Genomic DNA, 21004 nt, shown 5'->3' with positions numbered 1-21004 from the left:
TTCCACTGTAATGTGAAAGGAATTAACTGAACTGCACATTTCAAAAGGCCTATAATGATAACTTTTATATGTTTATTTTATCATGATTAAAAAGCAAAAATAAAGACTGACTCAGAGGCCTGCCTGGAGGAATAGGTTGACCACTAGAGAGAAGAATGGATGGACATGGAAGACAGGGGCTGAAAGAAGATTGAAAGCTGTCAGGAGGGAGAAGCTCACATCAGCCCAATATGAACAGAAAATTGTGAGCCATGGTGTTGTCTGGAAATGAACAGAGAATGTTGGTTTGGCTACAGAGGGTCCAGCTGTAAAGGCTTTGTCTTTTCATCCCATCTTCCTCCTGAACCCATCTTGGGCAGGAGAGGAAATGTAAAGAAGCCCACTAGAGTGGCTGGGAAGGTGGCTCAGTTGTAGAGTGCTTGCCTTGCACACATGAAGGTCTGGGTTCGACTCCTCAGCACCACATAAGCAGAAAAAGCCGGAAGTGGCACTGTGGCTCAAGTGGTAGAGCGCTAGCCTTGAGCTGAAGGGTTGAGAGACAGTGCCCAGGTCCAGAGTTCAGGCCCCACGACCAACACACACACACACACACACACACACACACACACACACACACACACACACACACACACACACACACAGCCCACCAGATCATGTCTTGGCCAAAGGATCCTAACTACAGAAAGAAACAAACACTCTACATGTGTCAGAAGAGCTGTGATATCTATTGGAGTATAGGCATTATGTTTGAAGCCTGTTCAGTTCTTTCAATCACCCGCATAGAGAAAATCTCTCCTTTGTGAAGAGAGATCCCTTATATTAGAGTCATCTCTACTCTATTACCTTCAAGAAGCCAAGTTGACTCATTGTCATCTAAGGAAATATCCCATGGCACATAGTGTCTGAAAGAGGTCCCCATTACTGACACCTCATTCCCCACCCCAAACTAACTCTGTACTTATGGCCTTTCAGGGGGGAAGAGAATACAGAAGCACTTCTCTGCTAGTCTGTGTTCACTAAGTGACTTCAGCTTCTCCATCATGGTCCTTATTCCTTTCATGTTTCCCTTTAATGGCAGCTTATATTCATTTTGTTCAATATACCTTTGCGGAGGACCAATCATACGTTGAAAATATTGAAATCAATACAATATGTGACATGATCCCATACTTCAGAGCACATGTTCTAGCAGAGCAAAACATACAGTCACAAGTAGGACAAAAAAAGAGATGGTAATGGGATTCAATGCTTGGCAAGGAAAAGTACAATTAAATCAAGATTTGTTTGATGGTCTTATTTTGAGTGGAAAAAGGATGATTTGAATAGAATAATAAAAGTGGAGGGGGTATGAGAGTGAAAATCAGAGGGCAGAGAAGCAGGTGGCTGATTTGTAGACTATGAAGTATTGGAGTTTGTAAGTACCACTGAATTCTCTGAGAAGAAAAATGAGAGCCAAGGGCAGGAAAGTAGTTTGTTATGAGATTTCCAAAGGGCCCCAAAGACCAGGACATTTGTACTTTGATAGCGAATAGGGGAGTAATTTGAAGTCTATGAGTGGGCGAGTGATGCAATTGAAAATATGTTTTAGGAAGAACAAGTAGAAGGCTATTGCAATTGCCCAGCCAAGAGGTAATAAAGCTCTTAAGTAGTATGGTTGCTGTGGTATTTGGAAGAAATCAATAGTTTGGAGAGGCTTTGGGGAGTAGACTAAATGGGGCCTGTATCCTGATTGCATATGCCTTTACTCACCCTCTATTTGACCCTTATTCCTTTCTCTTTCTGATCATAAAGCTGTAGGAGGTATCCCTTAACACACATTTCTATTTCCTGAAAAATTTCTCATTATTATTAGATAAAGCTTCATTTGCTATAACTATGAAATACACTCCAAAGGACAATTCTTGAGATTCAAAATGAGGAGATAATATTCCACATCTATGTTTGTATTGTGTCTTCTCTATATTTTGACTTTCAGGTAGATTTTTCACTTATTTTTCCTGAGGATCTTACTCTAAAACAAAAATAAGCATATATAAATGCAGCTTTTTGGGAGCTCTTATTTATATATACAGAATGGAAATCATAATCATAAAATTAAAGTTATTAAAATGATACTAAATTTATCTCTTGTTCCATTACGCAGCTTGAAGAGTATCTTGGCTCTTTAAGAGCCTTAGAATATTAATTTTACATATTTAGAAAAGGATTCTGACAATAGAATTGTATAACAAAATTATAAGAAAGTAAGAGAAGCAGTCACCAAAATAATTGAGCTGATAATTCAATTGTTAAATAAAATGCAGGTAATGCATTTACTATTCTATTTTTAAAGGCTAGAGAAAAGTACAAAATATTTTGTATATTTATGTTTCTATTTTTTAAAATCATTTGTGGGTTATGGCTAAAATGAGTTGAAATTACCACTATGTAGCAACAGGAAAGAGATGCCCTGTGGTAAGTCTTTTTTCTGGAAGTTTTATCCAGGGAGATATATTGCATTTATCTATCTCTGATGTGAGAGTTTTGAGTTTCTTGACAGAGGTATATATGGTAACACAGGCAGCAGATGACAGATATGCCAAGGGAAAGCAGGAGTGTTCTGGAGCAGCTGGGTGTGTGATGCTACTAAGGCACACTAACTAACTAAGGTATAACTAACAGAGTCTGTGTCAATGAACTAGAAAATGAGGGGCTTATTTTCTGTTCAAACATGAGTGATCTTCCTGATAAAACAAGCAACAAGTTATAGCTAGCCCTTGAATTAGCAATCTTATAACACAACAGACAAAATCAGCTCTGGCACAAGTGCACAGGGTAGTTAGAATAACTTTCACAAAAGTACAACACTGTCTCCCTAGCTGTGAAGAATTGGTTCCAAGACACCCTTCCTCATTCCTAAATCTTAAGATGTTCAAGAATCTTCCATGAAATGGCTTAGTTCATATACAATCTCTGCATGTTCTGTAAATTTTAAATCACATTTCAGTTACTTATAATTTCTAGTGAAATGTAAATGTGATCTCAAAAGTTATTACACGATATCACTCAGAAGAAAGGCAAGGGAGTAGCTATATGTGATTAGTACAGACGTGGGTGGTTTTTTTTTCTGAATATTTTCCACCATGGTTGAATGTACAGATGTGGATCCCATGGACCCAGAGGGATGTCAGTACAACTGTAACTGAATCCTCTCCCTAAACACTGTGCTTGTGTTGTTTTATTTGCTAAGCCAACCTTCTTAGATTCATTTATTTTATGAAATAACAGTATCAGAGGTGACATTGCTTCCCCAACATCTGCTAAACCAGGATTTAATATAAAAAGCTTCATTTCAGAAAATATGGTTAAAAGGTGAAACATATATTCAGAGTGTTCTTAAAACAATAAAAGTGTTTCCAGGGGGGGGGGGGAGGAGAAGGATTGGGATTAGGGGGGGAGGGGGGAGGCTGGGAAGGGATGTGAAGGGTTAACAAAGGAGGAGGCTGCAATGCTTGGTAAGAAATGTACGCATTATCCTGCCCATGTAACTGTAACTCCTCTGTACAGTATGTTCACAAATAAAATTAAATTTAAAAAAAAAAAAGAATGAAAGGACAAAAAAAAAAAACAATAAAAGTGTTTCCAAATCAATAGAACAAAATAATGTGTAAACTATATTTCAATAGATATACACACATGCACATATATATACATATATATATGAATTTTAAAATTTTACAGAGCACTGCAAATCGTTAGGAAAAGTAGCCAGTACTAAATAAATACATAAAAACCATTGGCTATTGGAGGGGGATGGGAGGTGGGATAAAGCTAAAGCTGTGCATTTTGTTTAAAAAAAAAAAGAAATGAAAAAGAAAAAGTGTATTTCCAGACATTTCTAGTTGTTTCAGAGGTTGAACTCAACTTCACTTGTGGGGTATAGTAATTGAGTTGGAGAATATTTGCTTTCAGAGAATGCAACAGTTTTATTAAAAATGCCTTGGAGGAAAGATGTTTGAAAGGCAAAAAGAGACCAGTGTTGTGTTTATCTCTCTAGTGTCTCCTAAATACACCAGAAAAAAATACATTCCCATGAGCTTTCTGGGCCATGAACTGGGCATGTGTACTTTCTGATAAGAAAGTGGTTACCATCATAAGGGCTAGATAGTTTCTTTCTTTGTTATTTATGGAAAATAAGAGACAAGGCAATAAGAATATAAATAGAAATTCACCTTGGGACAAGATTGAGAAGGATAAAGACTTCAAAGAAATGTGCAAAAAAAGAGAAAAAGATGAAAAAATAAATGAGACAATAATGAAAATAAATAGAAGTTGAATCTGGCAAGACCAGTGAGAACTCTTCCCTTGGCTATTCTTCCCTTGACTGGCCCAGGCTCCTGGGCAGGAGGAATGAAGAAGATACAAGTAGCTTTAACTTTGGTTCAGTCCCTCTTTTTGAACCTTGACCTTGCTACTATTATTAAATAACTTTTTAAGATTTGCTGGCTCCCTTATAGACTTATACTTCCCTTTGTTTTTCTCTTTCTACGAAGATTTATTACCAGAGTATTTTAGAAGATTTTGCATGCATTGCATATATATGTATACATACATATGCGCACACACACACACACACACACACACATACTGTTCTATATTCTCTTATTTTGGCTCTGATATTTTATCTTCCCTATTTAATAGTATTTCATACTTATAAATAAAATCTCTGGTACTATCTTTAGAGCAGATGCTGGGAAAAATAGATCTTGGGTCAAAATGAACATCTGAGATTTATGGGACATGATAAATGTTCCTTTGGAGCCTGGTGGGTTTTCTGAGAGAAAGAGAGGTGCGCTCAATGGAGTCTGTGTGTGTGTGTGTGTGTGTGTGTGTGAGAAGAACAAGAACTTCTCCCATCTGAGCCAATTATCTTTAGAGAAAGGTTTTCTTCTATGATAAGAAAAGTTGTGAACTCGCAAAAGTATTTATATATATACTGAAATTTAAGTTTATGAGGCAGTTTAAATTCCACCAAATTATTTTTGGGTTGTCACAATTTAATAACTCTAACCTATGTAATGATAGGATATGAATGGTGGATGCTCTGGAGTCTGAGAACTCTTGGAGATTGCGTGTAACATTGAGCATATACGTGCATTTTTCTAGACAGGTTTTCTAGCTGTCATCCTATTTCAGCCTGTAACCTTAAAATGATTAAGAACCAATAAACAGGTCATTACAAATTGAGAAATTAAGCCACACAATAAGGACAGCTTTTTCTTTCATAAAATATAGGGCTTTTAGCATAGAGTTCTTACATAAATGCTATACTTACATCAAGAGCCACAGACTGCTTGGCCCAGGACTTTTTTACTTGGTCATACATAATTGTGTTGTTAATACCAAGCCCACAAAAGATTACAAAAGCCTGAAAAAGGGAAAAGTCATTAATTAAAAGTTGTCATAACTTACGAGCAAAGTGCAATATGAAAATGATTGCCATTAGGGAAGGATCTGGAAGCTAACGTTTATTGTAGGCAGAGGTGAGCCCTAAGGACATATAGGTATTTAAATTAAGTACTATTGTTATGACTTTAAAGCTCACTTTACACATAAGAAAAGTTATCTATTTAATGTCATCATAAAGGCATTACTTCATATGTGTAAAACTATACAGTCTGTTTAAATGTGTTCTTAATTTATCTAGGTTGTATACTACTGATTTTGATCATTCTGTTCTATTCAACCAAAAACAATCTTGTTCAGTAATGAGGCTATAAAATATTTTAGTAAAGACATTAAGTGAGAGTAACTGTAAGATAAGAGTTAGGGAAAAGGAAGATTGATTAAGAACCCATTGATAAGGAAACTGTAAGATATTTTCAGCTAGAGAAAATAATGATGGGGTTTTCTTATGAGCTTCTGGAAGCTTCTTGTTAGCTTAGGAAGCCTGTTCAATGCTAACCCTTTGATCTTGGGATGGGATGAATGGGATTTTGTTAACACAAAACCAGGTGAAGGTAATACACCTAGAAGAGTGAGGATGGCCCTCTGGACTCTGAATGCCTGTGAACGAGACAGGGATAACACTAGAACTCTTAAGAGGGGAAAACTGTAATAAAATTCTGAAATAAAATTAAGATAAAAAGCATCAAAATTTAAAAATAATGTGATAAATGAAAAATATGATCATTATATATAATTTATATATTCTTTAAAATGTCCCTTAAATCTTGGTACAATACTTAAATATAATAATGATTACAATCATGGTCCTTATAAATAGGAGCAAATTTGATTAATAATGATTTATCTCTATAAATAGGAATAAATTTGATTAATAATTATTTATCCTTATGAATAGGAGCAAACTGTGGTGAGTAGAGGATTGGTGACTCAATGTGACCTCTGGTTTGTAAGTTTATTTTCTTACCTCAAAAAGTCGTTGATCTGCATCATCAAAAGGTTTCCCATCAAGTCTATTCAACACTTGAGCTACACCTATAGGAATAATTTGAGATACATGGTCATGTTTAGTACAGGTACTATATCACTGTAAAAGGGTAGGCCATAGCCAGGCCTATATTTTTATTAAGTAACTCAAGCATTTAGCTTATGCTTCTATGTATCACAACTCTATTATAACTATCATATATAAAGAATAGATAGGCATACATATATACATATACAATTACTCTAGATGATCTAATCTATATATCAATATATCAATCTAGTTACTATCTATCTATCATCTATCTATCTATCTACCTACCTACCTAACTACCCATTCCTTTAAGGCTTAAGGGAGGCATTATGGCAAAATGATTAAGAACACAGGTTTTGAATTTAGGTGATCTAGTTCAAACTGCAATTCTATCAGCTCTGAAGCTCTAACTTTTGGGGGGCGAGGTACTGATGTTTGAACTCAGTGACTCATACATCCTAGATAAGTACTCTGGCATATAAGTTATGCCCCCAGCCCTTTTTTGTTGTAGCTTGTTTTTCAAGTAATGTCTCATGATTTTTGCCTAGGCCAGATCCAGACAGTGGTATTTCTACCTCCACCTCTCAAGGTGCTGTGATTTCAGGCATGCACCACCTCACTCAGCCTTTGTTACCTCACTTTCTTAGCATCAAAATTCCTCAAGAGGGGATTTAAATGCTATCTCATAGAGTTATGAAAATTAATGAGACAATTTTAAAATTTTATTATGTTTATTTAAGATGTAACATGTTATGGAACACATATAGAAGTAAAAAGGTTATTATAGTAAAGGAAATTAACATTCAGCAATTCACATAGACAGCTATTTTGGTTTTGGTTTTCAGAACAGATACAAATCACTCATTAATTATGAGCTCAAGTGCAATACAATTTTGTTACCTATATTCTTCTTATGGTACATTAAATCTGTAGATGATCTCATCTTACATATTTGTTACTTTGTATCGTTTCACTTTTTTAACCACTGTTTTATCCTCTATAGACAGAAAAAATATCTAAATGTTTACAAAACATTTAGCATATTGCTTTGCATAAAGTAAATGATCAGGAAATTATAGGAGCTACCACAAAAAATAAGGACTGTTATCACACGGTTAACTTTCAAAATAAAGTCAGTTGTATTGTCTGCTATCAAAATGATTTACATAACTCTAATAAACCTAACAGTGTTTCACTTTCCAAAGTTTATTTCCAGCATTATTCCATTATACCAAATTTTAGGTCATGGCATTCAAATTTTAACAGTCTAATCAGAAAAACAAGCCTGCAAAATACAAGCCTCTGCCTTCATTTAATACAAACAGAAGACTGCATCTGAAATGTACTTGTATTTTTTAAAAACACAACTGCTCATTAGGGAGGTAATTTATCATATTAAAAAATAATAAAATAAAAATTTGAGCATATAACCAGCAAACTAGAGCACTAATTTTGAAGGAATAATAGATATTTACTACTATTAAATCAGCAGATAACATATGTTATTATTTTGGGGGGATATAGGGAATTGAACTTGAAATTTCTCTACTACTTGAACTACACCCTTCCTCCTTCAGTTATTTTGCTTTTCAGTTTGTTTTCTAGATGGTGTCTTGGATTACAGATGTATACCATCATACCTGGTCACACATGGAATTTTAATGGATTCTTCTCTGTTGTAAATACAAATACGTTTAAAATTTTACATAATGTAAGATAATCCTCATTTGTACTAGGGACTCAGATCCCCAGATCCTAGAATATTTCTTTATGTCCAATGATGTAGGTTAAACAACCTGATGAAAACCTTATTTCAGAATTCAGGTCTTGATAGCCATCACAAAGTATTAACTGTTTTGGTAGGCAGCAGTGTCTTAGAATTTAGCAGGAAATCTTAGCAAGTAGAAAGAGGCAAATAGGTGCTTCATGTACCAAATCACATTTCCATATATTTCAATAATTTTAACTAATGCCTCCACCCTTCATGAATATTTTAACCATGAACTATCCACACTTAAGCTTCTCTACCAAACTTCCCCTTTTATTGAGTTTTTTAAGGGAAGTATAAAAGGCAATGAGGGAGGGAAAAATAGTAGAAGCCACTAAAAAAAACTCAATCCCTTTTGCAGCTTATTTCAGAACTATGCAGGTAGGAAGATACACATTCAGTATATGTCTAATTCTGTAAGTTCCCCCTGCCTTTGTATTTACAGAATTTGTAAAAGCAGTAACATAAAAACATAATAGTGACATTTTTACTAGGAGTTAGACGGCCTGAGCATCAATCCTAACCTTTTTACTAACTTTATGACCTTGGTCAAGGTATTTCTCTTAGTCTCTCTTTCTCTGTCTTTTGTCTTAGCTTCAATGTTTGCAAGGTAAGACATAATAGTTGTTTGTTGCCTTCAGGTTGACTGATTCTTTGATATTTGCTTATAGTCTGACCAGTGTCTATATATATACTCATTACCAATCATGCTTAGATGATTAGACAACAATATGGGATATAGCTTAGTGAATCCTGAACATATAATAGGAACATATAAAATTGAGTATATTTTAAAGCAAAATTGTTTCTTTATAAAGTATGTTAGCATAGCTTGGATCATGTCTTACCAATTATTTGGTGGTTGCTATTCCAAATGGGGACGCAGAGAACAGATCTTATGTGAAAACCAGATATCTGGTCGGCCTAGGGTATAAAAAAAAAGCTTATTAAAGTTGTGTATTAACCATCCACTAGAAGTTGTTTTGAAGGCTGACATGGTAACACACACCTGTAATCCCAGTACTCAGTTGGCAGAGGCAGGAGGATCCTGTGTTCAAGGACAGCATGGGTTATATAGCAAGACCCTGTTAAGAGTTATTTTTATATGTTATAATCTAATTTTATACAACATATAAAATCTGATTATATACAAAGTGTTTGGTTTATAGATAATAGTGTCAAAGGTATTGTATTTTATGTAAATTCTGGTTTGGAACTGAAATGGAAGAATTGTCATTGCTGAGTTATTCCCACAGCCCAGTGGTAAAAACAACAGAACAATACCCAACCAATGCCTAGTCCGGCCAGAACATAGAGGATAATTCAGCAGTCAGATGACAGACTCCAAACTGTGTACTGCCTTCAAATGAGCAAATATCAGCATAAGAATACCAAAAATATGAAAAAGAAGGCAGTATCATATCAAAGTCTATAGTCATACAACAAAGGATCTGCATGATAGTAAGGGGAGTACTCTTAAATACAAACTCAAGGGAAAAATGGTAAGTATGACCAAAGAGATGAAAAAGGACATGTATAAAGACCTCAATGAAATTAAAAAGAACACAAAATAATTCAGAGATTACAAATAAAAAAATGTAATCAAAGTCAGTGCAAATAAAGTTAAATGAACTTGAAGAGGGTACAAGTAAACATCAAAATGAGCATTAAAAAGATACAAATAAACCAAAGGAAATAAAGCAATGCAAGATAATAAAAGGAATAGAAATCTTTAAAAAAAAAGATCAAGAATCAACTTTTCTTGGAGAGGAAAAATACAGTTAAGTGCCTCTTCAGCAGAATAGATAAGATGAAAGATAGAATTTCAGGACCTGAAGATAAGATGGCCATGGTAGAAAAATTAGAAGTATATAAGGAAAGATATTAAAGATGTAGGGGATGAATTTGAAAGATCCTTTAGGACTCTACTAAAACAAAGCAAAATGAAAAACAGACCTATAAATCCTAGGCATATGGGAAGCAGAAGATGCACCAGCTAAATACATTAAGAACTATACTCAATAAAGTAATCACAGAAAATTTCCCAAAGTTTGAAAAATGAGAAGACCATGCATGTACAGGAGCCCTTCAGAATACTCAACAAGCTAGACTAGAACCTCCAAGGAGATATTATAGTTAAAGCACTGAGCACAGAGAATAGGAAATATACAGAGAATAAGGAAAAATACAGAAAGCTGCAGGAGAAAAGCACCAAATCATGTACAATGGTAAACCTATCAGAATAACAATAGATGTCTCAACAGAAACCTTAAAACAAGAAGGGATTGGAACCTGGAATCATACAAATAATTGTGGGAATGCTTGAGGAGATAGGAAGGAATGGGAGGTGGTAAGGACTAAACAGGAGGGATGTTAGAGACTAAACCATGCTGAAATACCTTGCACCTGTGAACGAAGATAGCAGAACAAAACTCACTGAAAGCTGTTGAATGACAGGGGGTAAGAGGTTGAGGAAAGTGAGAGCAAGCAAGTATGCCAATGTGATTAAATTATGGTATATATGAAATACCTGGATGAAGCCTCTTTGAATAATTAACATGAACTTTAATCAAAATTAATTGACAAGAAGGGGAAACATGTTCTGGATGGGGTAAGGGTATTAGTGGGATGGAGGAGGGTAAATGAAGAGAGTAAAGGAGAGGAAATAGAATTAAAATGTGCATGTGTGAAAATAATGCAATAAAGCTTTCTGAGACTGATCTGGGAAAGGGGAGGGAGATGAATTACGGAAGGGGTAACTCTGATCAAGTTATATGGTGTGTATATAGGGCGTGTCAAAATGAAATCCCCTTGTACAGCTAATTACTGCTAATAAAAAAAGAAAAAGATATTTAAGTGAAAGATCCTACATGTCCTAAAGATGATCAGAAAACAGTAAAGTGCTGCATAATCCATGGAGAAGACCAGAAAGCTATACCTCAAGGTCACTGTAGAAGGGAGAAGCTCATGATGCATACAAGAGATTGGTTCCAAATCCATTAACTAAGATACGTAAGTGTCCGTCCTACTAAGGTGATTCTGTTGAGGAATCTTGTCAGTGCAGGAGAAGCAGATGAAGACTTGGAAGTTGAAACCAAAAAGAGTGTGGAAAATAAGACAAGGTTGGAAAATGTGTGGTGTTTGAAATTCCTGGTGCCCCCTGATGATGAAGCAGCACGAATATTTTTAGAGATCAAGAGCTGAGCAACAATTAACGCTGATGCTGATCTGAATGGTAGATATTTGTGTGGACAAATGGCAAAAGCATATTTCTACACTTTGGATAATTTCAGGGTCTTGGATTTGACAGAATAATCTTGATTTTTAAGAACGGGAGTAATTTCTGGTGATCTCCAAGTGAGTTACAGACTGAGCAGTAAGAAAGGCCTTAGCTCCATGACTCTTGGGAATTGAAATTCTTGGGAGGACTTCTAAAGGATGTGTTGATTGGCTCCCTTTTATTTTGTGTTATAAAAATATAAATATATTATGAACATTTCTGATAGTTAGGGTAACCATTTATAGTAGTTGAAGGAAGTCTTTTTTCCTGGCCTAATTATGAATAGCATTTCTTTGCGATCTCAAAGTAGTCAAATTTAGATAAACTTTCATATATTTCATATAAATATTTATATGGAATATTCCATATATTTGTTATACATTTCAATATGCTGTTTCATGAAGTACTTCATCAGAACTGTGATCATTTTTTCCTACTGGGTTTTCTAACATCCCAAAACTGATTTGGAAATATTTGTCCTATGATGTGTAAGAGGCCTTTTCCAATTATGTAATTATAATTATCTTTCCTAATCCATAGCTTGTTTTTTCCCTCTCTCTGAGGATAATATGATGTATCCAAATATCTCAAAGTTTTAATTTATAATTAGAACTTTTGGGTCTTATTTAATAAATCTATTTCTAGTTCATGGAGATATTCTCCAATTTTTTTCCTTAGAATCTTATTGTTTTAACTTTCACATTTAAATTTATAATCCAATTGAAAGTGGTTTTTATGTACAATGTGAGATTCTTTTTTATAAGAAATTTGAATGGAAAAATCTCCCTCTCTATTCTATAGTACCACATTTTTTGTTTTCATGTCTCCATGTATGTTTGGATCTGTTTCTGGACTCTATTCAGGCCCATTCATCTAGGTATTTATTTTTTAATGCCAATGCCATGCTGTCCTAAATAATTATTTCTCACAATAAATCTTGATGCTGGCACTATATACCCTTAACATTATTTTTTCTTCAAGATTAGATTTTCACATCAACTTTAAATTCAGTAGTTTACTATACAGAGGTACATTGATATGATTTGGAGGGGAGATATTGAAATGATCAGTTTGGGTTAGAATTGGTATCTTTATAGAACTGAGGTCACAAAAATTGTTTAATTTGCTTAAGGGATTTTCAATTATTTTGGTTTCAAAACTTGTAAGCAAGATTTTGTAGTTTTATTTATTTATTTATTTATTTAATATTTTTTGTCGACGTGGGGCTTGAACTCTGGGCCTGGGCACTGTCCCCGCATTCTTCAGCTCAAGGCCAGCGCTCTACCACTTGAGCCACAGTGCCACTTCCAGTTTTCTAGTGGTTTACTGGAGATAAGAGTCTCACAGAGTTTCTTGCCCAGGCTGGCTTTGAACCGCAATCCTCAGATCTCAGCCTCTTAAGTAGCTAGGATTACAGGCGTGAGCCACCGACGCCCGGTTGATTTTGTAGTTTTATATGTAGGAGTGTTATACTTAATTCGCTGCATGCATTCCTTTGCATTTTAAAAGTTCATGTTATTGTACATGATATTATTACTTTATTTTCTAATGATTATAAGTTTTTCTTCAGTATCTATGTAGGATTATCTTCATTAGTTCCTCAAGGATACTAAAACTTTCAGATATTCAATTCCCTTATGTAAAATGGTATTGAATTTCCATGTAACTTATGCACATTCTCTTATATACATTATATCATCTCTAGTTTCCTTAAAATTCCTAGCATAATATGAACATCATATAACCATGTTGTTAAGTTGTATGTTTAGGGACAACTCATATGAAAAAATATGCTTACTATAGATTTTTATGTTTAGTATAGATTTCACTCTGAAGTTGATTGGATCATAGACACACAACCTACAGATATAAAAGACCACTGTAATTGATACATAGAAAAAAATTGATTCTGCATGTTAGACTTATATTCATAAATCTTGCTATATTTAATTATTAATTTTAATATATTATTAGTACAGTGTTTTGAATGTTCTAGCTATAACACCATGCAAATCTATCTCCAATTCATATACCTTTAATCATGTGATTTTAGAGCATATGATTTTTCTTTTTTAGTATAGTAAGGTACACATATTGTTTTTGATAATTTCCAGGTACAAAACAAATACGCAACTCCAAACAAAAACAGTGGCATAAACCACGCACCTAGTATACTTGTAGATAGATATTTATTAATACCTCTTAGGAGCACTGTACAGTATGAGGGATATAAAAATGAATTCAGTCATTATCCCTGAAGTTCACAGTATAATATAAATAGAAATAAAGACAAGTATTTGAGTAGAGAATTTACAAAACACTACTTTAAATAAATCTCCAAATCAACTCCTTTTAGAGAAAGCAAGAGTAAGTAGTTTTCAACCCCTTAAAATGAGTCCTCAAAGCCAATGCTGCTGCTGCTGAACTAACATTTATTGGGTGTTCACTGTGTATCAGGACCTCTGTTCAGTATTTTCACATGTGTTATTTTCTATATGGTTTCAAATGGCTCAATGAGGTAGGTACAGTTATCTTCCTTCCTTATCAGGTAAAAGTTACAGACTGACTGCCTGGAATGGGAGAGCCTGGTTCAAAGCAGGCTGACAGTAACAAACACATCTATCAAAGTTATCTTCAAAAAACAGAGTGGTTTTCTTCCTCTGGCTAAGGATAACATCAGAATTAAGGGAATGCCAGTAAGCAGGAGTCAGCCAATTTTAGAGGCTTCAAAAATAAGATTGGCACCTGGGGACTAGTCTCAGTAGACTGGATTGGCTGGGCCTGTTTGGCTTCATAGAGGAAGGGACACACTACTTCGACATCGGAGGTCTGAGCCAACACTGAGCAATAGCCACACTTGTCTTTGCCAACTCTGGCATAACTGCAGCCCTTGTTAACCTCTCCTACAAATCTGAGGCAGCCAAGGGAAGCAGTCATAGTGAAGAAGAAGAAAGGGAATATTTGGTAGGAAAGACATAACCAGAGCCCAGTGGTGAGAAAAAGCAACTATTTAGGCTGTTCGCTAATGTAAAGGTAGTTTGCTTATCCGTCTATTTTTTTGTTTTTTTGTCGGTCGTGAGGTCTGAACTCTGGGCCTGGGCGCTGTACCTCAGCTCTTCAGCTCAAGGCTAGCGCTTTACCATTTGAGCCACAGCGCCACTTCCCGCTTTTTCTGCTTATGTGGTGCTAAGAAATAGAACCCAGGACCTCATGCAAGCAAGGCAAGCACTCTACCACTAAGTCACTTTCCCAGCCCCTTATCCATCATTTTTAAAGCCTTAGAGTTCCACTAAAGAATTTTTACTCTGGGTGTATATGCTATTCCATCCCTAAGGGAGATAGCATTGAAGCATTTGGTATGAGTAAGGATGCTAGAGTTTCTTGTATACATTTGCAGGGAATAGTATTCAGTTCAAGTTGACATACATTACAGCTGAAATGACAACAGGATTTTCCTGGATAAAATCATCAAGGTAGAATTTGCCCAACAAAAGGACAAAGGGTCAGAGCTTGGAGGACATCCTGATACTGGTGATGGGGAGAGAAAAGGCCATCGAAGCTCATGATCTTAGCCTCACTCAAGGTTTTGCTGAAATTCAAAGTGTGAACAGATTGCTAAAGACTTTCTAGAGATTTCTATATCAATGTGTATCCAAAGCATAAGAAGTATATAAAACTTTTGGCTTACTAATTTCACATATAGGAATTTATCTTATGGTAACTGTCAAAACTGTGCGCCAAAACTTACAAATGGAGGTATGAGCCCTAGTATTACTTATCACAGGGATATTTTTTTAAACATTTGCATATTTCATCAGGAGTTGGGTAAGTAAATTATAATGATCTACAGAATAAAATATGTATATAATTAAAATCATAGTAAAGAGGACTGATTCCTGACACAGAAAAGATTTATGTTAAGTGACGGTAATGTGGTATCTGCAGGTATGTAAAATCTTATCGCATGCATCAAAAGATCTTAGGAAAATTATAACCACAAAAAGTTCCTTTTGTATTGCTTGCCTACAGGCATTTAAAATTTATTTTTCTGATTAGACAATCTCATCTTACTTGATCATAACGTTTAATGTAACTTACAGTATGCATTGGCTGTATAACCCTAGCCAAATCACTCAACTCTTACTGCCTCGATTTTATCATCTACATTTATCTTCTGCACATCAAAATGGCAGTGCTGGTTATCTGCAAATTTGGACACTATAGTTCATTCTCATCTTTTCTTCTTTGCACTTTTTCATGTTTAATAAGTTTCTTTGGGAAGATAAAAGGGTTTTAAACTTTCTAATGTAAATATTTACAAAGTCATACCTCTCAAAACATATCGGCTTCGTTGTTTTATAGCCTCCCTTCAGGATTATTTAATCTAAACTTTCCACCATGAGAATCTCCCAAATTAGACTATGTGGGATGAAGACGCCTTTCTAGGAAGCTGAAGTTCAAATAAACATGTTATCTGAGAATGCCTAGTTTTTCCAATTAAAAATGCATCTACTTAAATTTTTTTGCCTAGTTTCTGTGCTCATAGGACCTTTCTAGTTAATGGGTCTAATTAAAGATGGTTGATAGATCAGCTCTGGAAACCAGCACAACAAACCTGTCTTACAGTCTAGCCTCTCAAAGGCAGACAAAAGAAATGTAAAATGAATTGGTGATAATGTAAGATAATTCTATTAATATGCCACGTGCTTTCTTTCTCAAGAAAGATAAGCATAACTTTAACAACAAACCCTGAAGGTTAATCTGCTGGTGAAAAATACTTGTTCTAGCACTAGTACTAGGACAAGATGAGGGAACCAATGTTCAGAGTCCTTTGGGCTGGGCATGTAGCTCAATAGTAGAGCACTTGGCCCTGTGCATCTAGTTCTGGGTTCAGTCACCATCACTGCAAGAAAATAGAGTCACATATTGTTTCCTGAAATAACGAGACAAAGACCCTCACTTGAGAAAGGATCACAAACTGGCTTAAAGTAAGGATCAATGATAGAAGAGTTCCAATGGTAGATGCGTTTCAGTAGATTCACAGATCTTCATTTCACAATGGGTTCAGTTTTGCACATTTTTCTTTGTAACAGATTATACCTAATAGAACATAAGGTGTTCAAGAGAATAGGGGCTGAATTGTCCTGCCAGGTTTGCACTTGGCATCGTGATTGCAGTAGTGCTCCATTGTGAAGATTTGACAGTTGAAATGGCTCTAATGCTGTAAGTCAAGCATCTGCTCAGTGCCTGGAGCCCCATTATCCTTAAGTGCTACATAACCAGGGGCAAGTATTATGGAGTCTCAATGACAGGCTTTTAAAAAATCAGAATTTCACATGGAAGAACTCCATGGTACAAAGATTTAGGGTCAGATTAGGGTCATGGTACCTTACTGTTAACTGTGTAATTCTAAGTATGGCCATTATGGCAGAGAGGATCTGGGTCATGATGAGTTTCTTACCACTTCTGAATTTGTAACCAACACATGGATCCCCGAATCCATCCATGCAAAAGATGTGCCCTATTTTCTAGTAATTTTCTGCCATTCCCCTTGCTGAAAGAGTCTTTCCTATTTATACATCAGGTTCAATGGTTCATTCCTTTTGTGGGCAGAAAACAAATCTCATATTTGATATAGCACTAAAAAATTTCCCCATAACTATACAATTGGAAGGAAGTATTAAATTAAGCAATGAAATATAATGCATTGGATCAATAATGGCTTGTTTTGTATTAGTGTGCTTATTTTAATGCACTCTTTTCAGTGTAACATGAAAAGAAGAGCAGAAGGCTTCACAGGTGATGTTCTAGAGTGCAACTAATTATAGGGAGTTGAACTCAAAAGCACAATGCCAACCAACAAGAAGGCCAGAATAATAGTTTTATGATGAAGGTATTTGTAAATAGCATGTGGGGCTCCAAGAAGTCAGCTGATAATAACGGTAGATCAGCTGAAAGGTAGATTATGCCCATTCAGCCTCAGACAAAGCTCATGGTTAGAATAAACCCAGAAAAGTACTCTACACTGGCAAAGGAAAAGAAAATATTTCGTCTGAATATACAGTGAAGCACGTCGACTTACTTCGATCTCATATTATATTTACTGTGATTTGAATGTTTTTTAAAATAATTTTCCAGATGGTTAACAATAGTTTCATAAAATATATATTTTCACATAAGACATAGAGAATCTAAAATTTACAAAATCTTTATAATTTCAACTGATAACAAAATATTATAAATGTGAAAAATTAAAGTAATAATAGAATCAAAAGTTCTAATCATGACATCCTTCCAGAGATAGCAGCTATTTTCAGTGGCTTGAAGTGAGATCCTCCTCATCTTCTACAAATATATAATGTGTTAATTACCAATATCTAATATATTCAACAATATATAGCAATAAAGACAAGACATATAAACAGACCCAAACCTGTGGCTTACACCTGTAATCCTAGCTACTTGGAAGGCTAAGAACTGGAAGAGCATGGCTCAAAATCCAGTGTGGGAAAAAAGTCCATGAGATTCCATCTCCAAAATAACCAGCAAAATCTGAACTAGAGGCATGTCTGAAGTGGTAGAGTGCCAGCCAAATGAGTATGATGCCCTGAATTCAAATCCTAGTATCCACAAAAAAGATAATAAAATAATTATATATTATGTATGAGCTGTACAGTTATTAAAATATAGTTTTATCTGAGGGAATAGCTAGTGCCAAGACCCCGAGGTGGGTGTTTGGATGCCATGGCATAAGAACAAAAAAAAAAACAAAAATTACTCTTAACAGCTCAGAGTGAGCCAGACTGGTATCAGTGATTCATGACTGTAATTCTGCTACTCAGGAGCCTGAGACCTGTGGATCATGCTTCAGAGACAGCCAGGGTAGGAAAGCTTGTGAGTCTCTTATCTCCAATTAACCACCCAAAAGCAAAACTCCACATGTTGAGCTATGGCTCCAATAGCCTTGAGCTCTAGCCTTGAGCAAAACACAAAGCTTGAGGATAGCAGGCCTTGAGGTCAAGCCCTAGGACTGACACAAAAAAGAAAAAAAAAAAAGAGGTCAGCATGACAATCTACAATGGAAAACTTTGTGTTACACATAAATATGTGTATATGTACATATATACATGGTGAATATTTATCTAGCTATATGTGTCTACATATCTATCTATATACATGAAAATAAACTCATCTGAATTTATCTATAATCCTCTGTAGTACCTTATAAACTTCAAAGTTGTTTTGACATATTCTGCTTATCAGCATAATCAGCCTACATAATTAACATCAAGCAATAAAACCAACCAATTTACTGTTTATTGGCAGCAATTTTTAAAATATGGTAGTGTTTTAGAGCAGCTGTTGAGAAACAAATGTTATATACACATTTTTATTATTAAACATTTCATAGTTTAATATATGGCAACTCAATTATAAAAGAGCATTTGAGTAAGGATGCTCACTTTTTGCTAAAACCAGATTGGAGATTTTTACCCCAGTAAACTCAGGGATTGCTGTTGATTCACATTCTGTTCATTTTTCTTCAACCAGCCAATTATTGGCATTGTGACAATGAAACCTTAGATTCCCTCTTACCTCCGCATCAAAGCGTGGGTCCTGGTAGGCATCGCTTATGTTCACTGGGAGGCCTGTGGAAGCAACCAGCTCAGCGATGCTGTTATTTATCAGCCAGTCAGAGTATGATGATTTCTCCATGCTTTCCTTGAAGCTGTCAGAGCATCAAGGCAGGCAGCAAGAAAAGAGAGAAGCATAAGTTTGACATAAACTCTATCCAATTACCTGAATAGAATTATTTATCCTCATTAAAACCAGATAAGTAATCTTAGTCATAGAACAACAGTGAAGTAATAATTAGTAGCTACTTTCAAATGACTTACCTGCTAGAATATAAAATAATCAAGTCCATGGATAGAAACCACAGATTCTCTATGACCTAAACCCAACTCTAGGTTGTATTTAGGTTTCAAAGGAAGCAGGTATAAAAGCAATTAACTAGATAACCAAAACTATCATAGAACACCAACACTTAATAAATTACTAAGCCCTCCATCCTATCCCCCTTAATTATACAGACTGGATGTTTATCGACTCTCACTGTGGGACAAGAATAGTCTAGATGTGTTTGCCCAATTCATTGTCTTCATATGATTTCTATAAAGTGAATATGATTCTCCATATTTGACAGATCAGAATATTGAGGCTCAGAAGTTTTAGTAACTTTCAAGGATGATGTATACTTTTTACTTAAACTTGAATCCTAGGCCCTAGATTATTGTATAATTTTTCTGATGTGTTTCAGGAATGAATAGGTAGGAGAAGAACAAGAATCATGTGATAGTACCTTAAAAATTAAAGGTTGGTGCAGTCAGAGAGAGTTTCAGGTAGATGCTGAAGGTAGTAATCATTTTAGTCTACTCTTCAGTCCAAGGTAAGGGGAAGAAAAGATACTGAATTTGATGAGTAAATATCATAGGTCCTTACTTAAACAGAATTCCCAGAGGAGACATTGAAACAAAAACACTGGGTAAGGGCTTCTGAAAGACTCAGACTAAATCTAAAGTGTCTTCAAATATCTTTTAGTTTAGGCCACATGCTGCACTGAATGCATTCTAACGTCTTTGAATAATGTACAAAGAAAAATGTTCCTTAAGAGTCTAAAAAAAGTTAAATCAATATAATCAACACCTAAGTTTCACTGAAATATCATTACAAGGTTAAAATTAACTATTTATTCACTTTCTTTAACTCTAGAAAATACATCTCTCTAAGCTCAGGATTAATTTTTAACTAACAAGCTAACTAGAGAACTCCTTTAGTTTATTATTTTATAAAGGTCAGGGCATAGGAAGAGGTAGGTATTGAAGTGAGTTCCATGTAAAGGACTCCGTTTCAGTCGCTCCTTCCTTAATAATATCTTGCCAAATGGAAGACTCAAACTGTCTTCCAAGAAATCTTCATGAACACAGATACATTGACTGCAAAGTCTAAGAATAAAAGAGAATTGCCCTATTACAGAAAATACACACTCCTGAAATATGGCTGTCCCTGAAGTAAGGGCCAGTGAGGTAAACATAAACCTCAGGAATGCCAAGTCCAAAGTAGCTTAAGAGAGAAATCAATATCAGCAAGACAAAACAAGACAAAATAAAACACATCAGGACAAGTGACTTCAATATCTTCAGTTATCTAAAACACCACATAGAAAACTGCAAGAAAATAAACTTCCCCCCTATCTGCAGAATTGCTTCTCAGCGTCTCTAAATGAGAAGGAACTATTTGAAAAACATAAGGTTAATCATCAGACTGTGTTTGTCTTGATGTTTTTGTTCTTAACATTAGAGTTCACTTCAATATCATCACTAGGAACTCTTTTTTTTTTTTTTTTTTTTTTTGGGTCCGGTTGTGGGGCCTGAACTCTGGGCCTGGGCGCTGTCCCTCAGCTCTTCAGCTCAAGGCTAGCGCTCTACCACTT

At 35.2% G+C, this 21004-nt stretch overlaps 1 protein-coding gene across 1 annotated transcript in view; it reads right to left on the bottom strand.

Annotated features, from left to right (window-relative positions):
- The window catches only part of Pde11a (phosphodiesterase 11A), a 338087-nt gene that overhangs the window by 145977 nt on the left and 171106 nt on the right, over positions 1-21004 (bottom strand). Inside the window, exons 6-9 of the mRNA XM_042688315.1 lie at positions 19108-19240; positions 9080-9155; positions 6413-6480; positions 5315-5407 (exon numbers count right to left, since the gene is read on the bottom strand). Coding sequence (XP_042544249.1) covers positions 5315-5407; positions 6413-6480; positions 9080-9155; positions 19108-19240 — 370 coding nt within the window. The remainder of the gene's footprint in view (positions 1-5314; positions 5408-6412; positions 6481-9079; positions 9156-19107; positions 19241-21004) is intronic.

The sequence above is a fragment of the Dipodomys spectabilis genome, unplaced genomic scaffold, assembly GCF_019054845.1.
Source record: "Dipodomys spectabilis isolate Male_0828 unplaced genomic scaffold, ASM1905484v1 ptg000115l, whole genome shotgun sequence".
Lineage (NCBI taxonomy): Eukaryota > Metazoa > Chordata > Mammalia > Rodentia > Heteromyidae > Dipodomys > Dipodomys spectabilis.
This window is presented reverse-complemented; position numbering and strand designations above follow the sequence as displayed.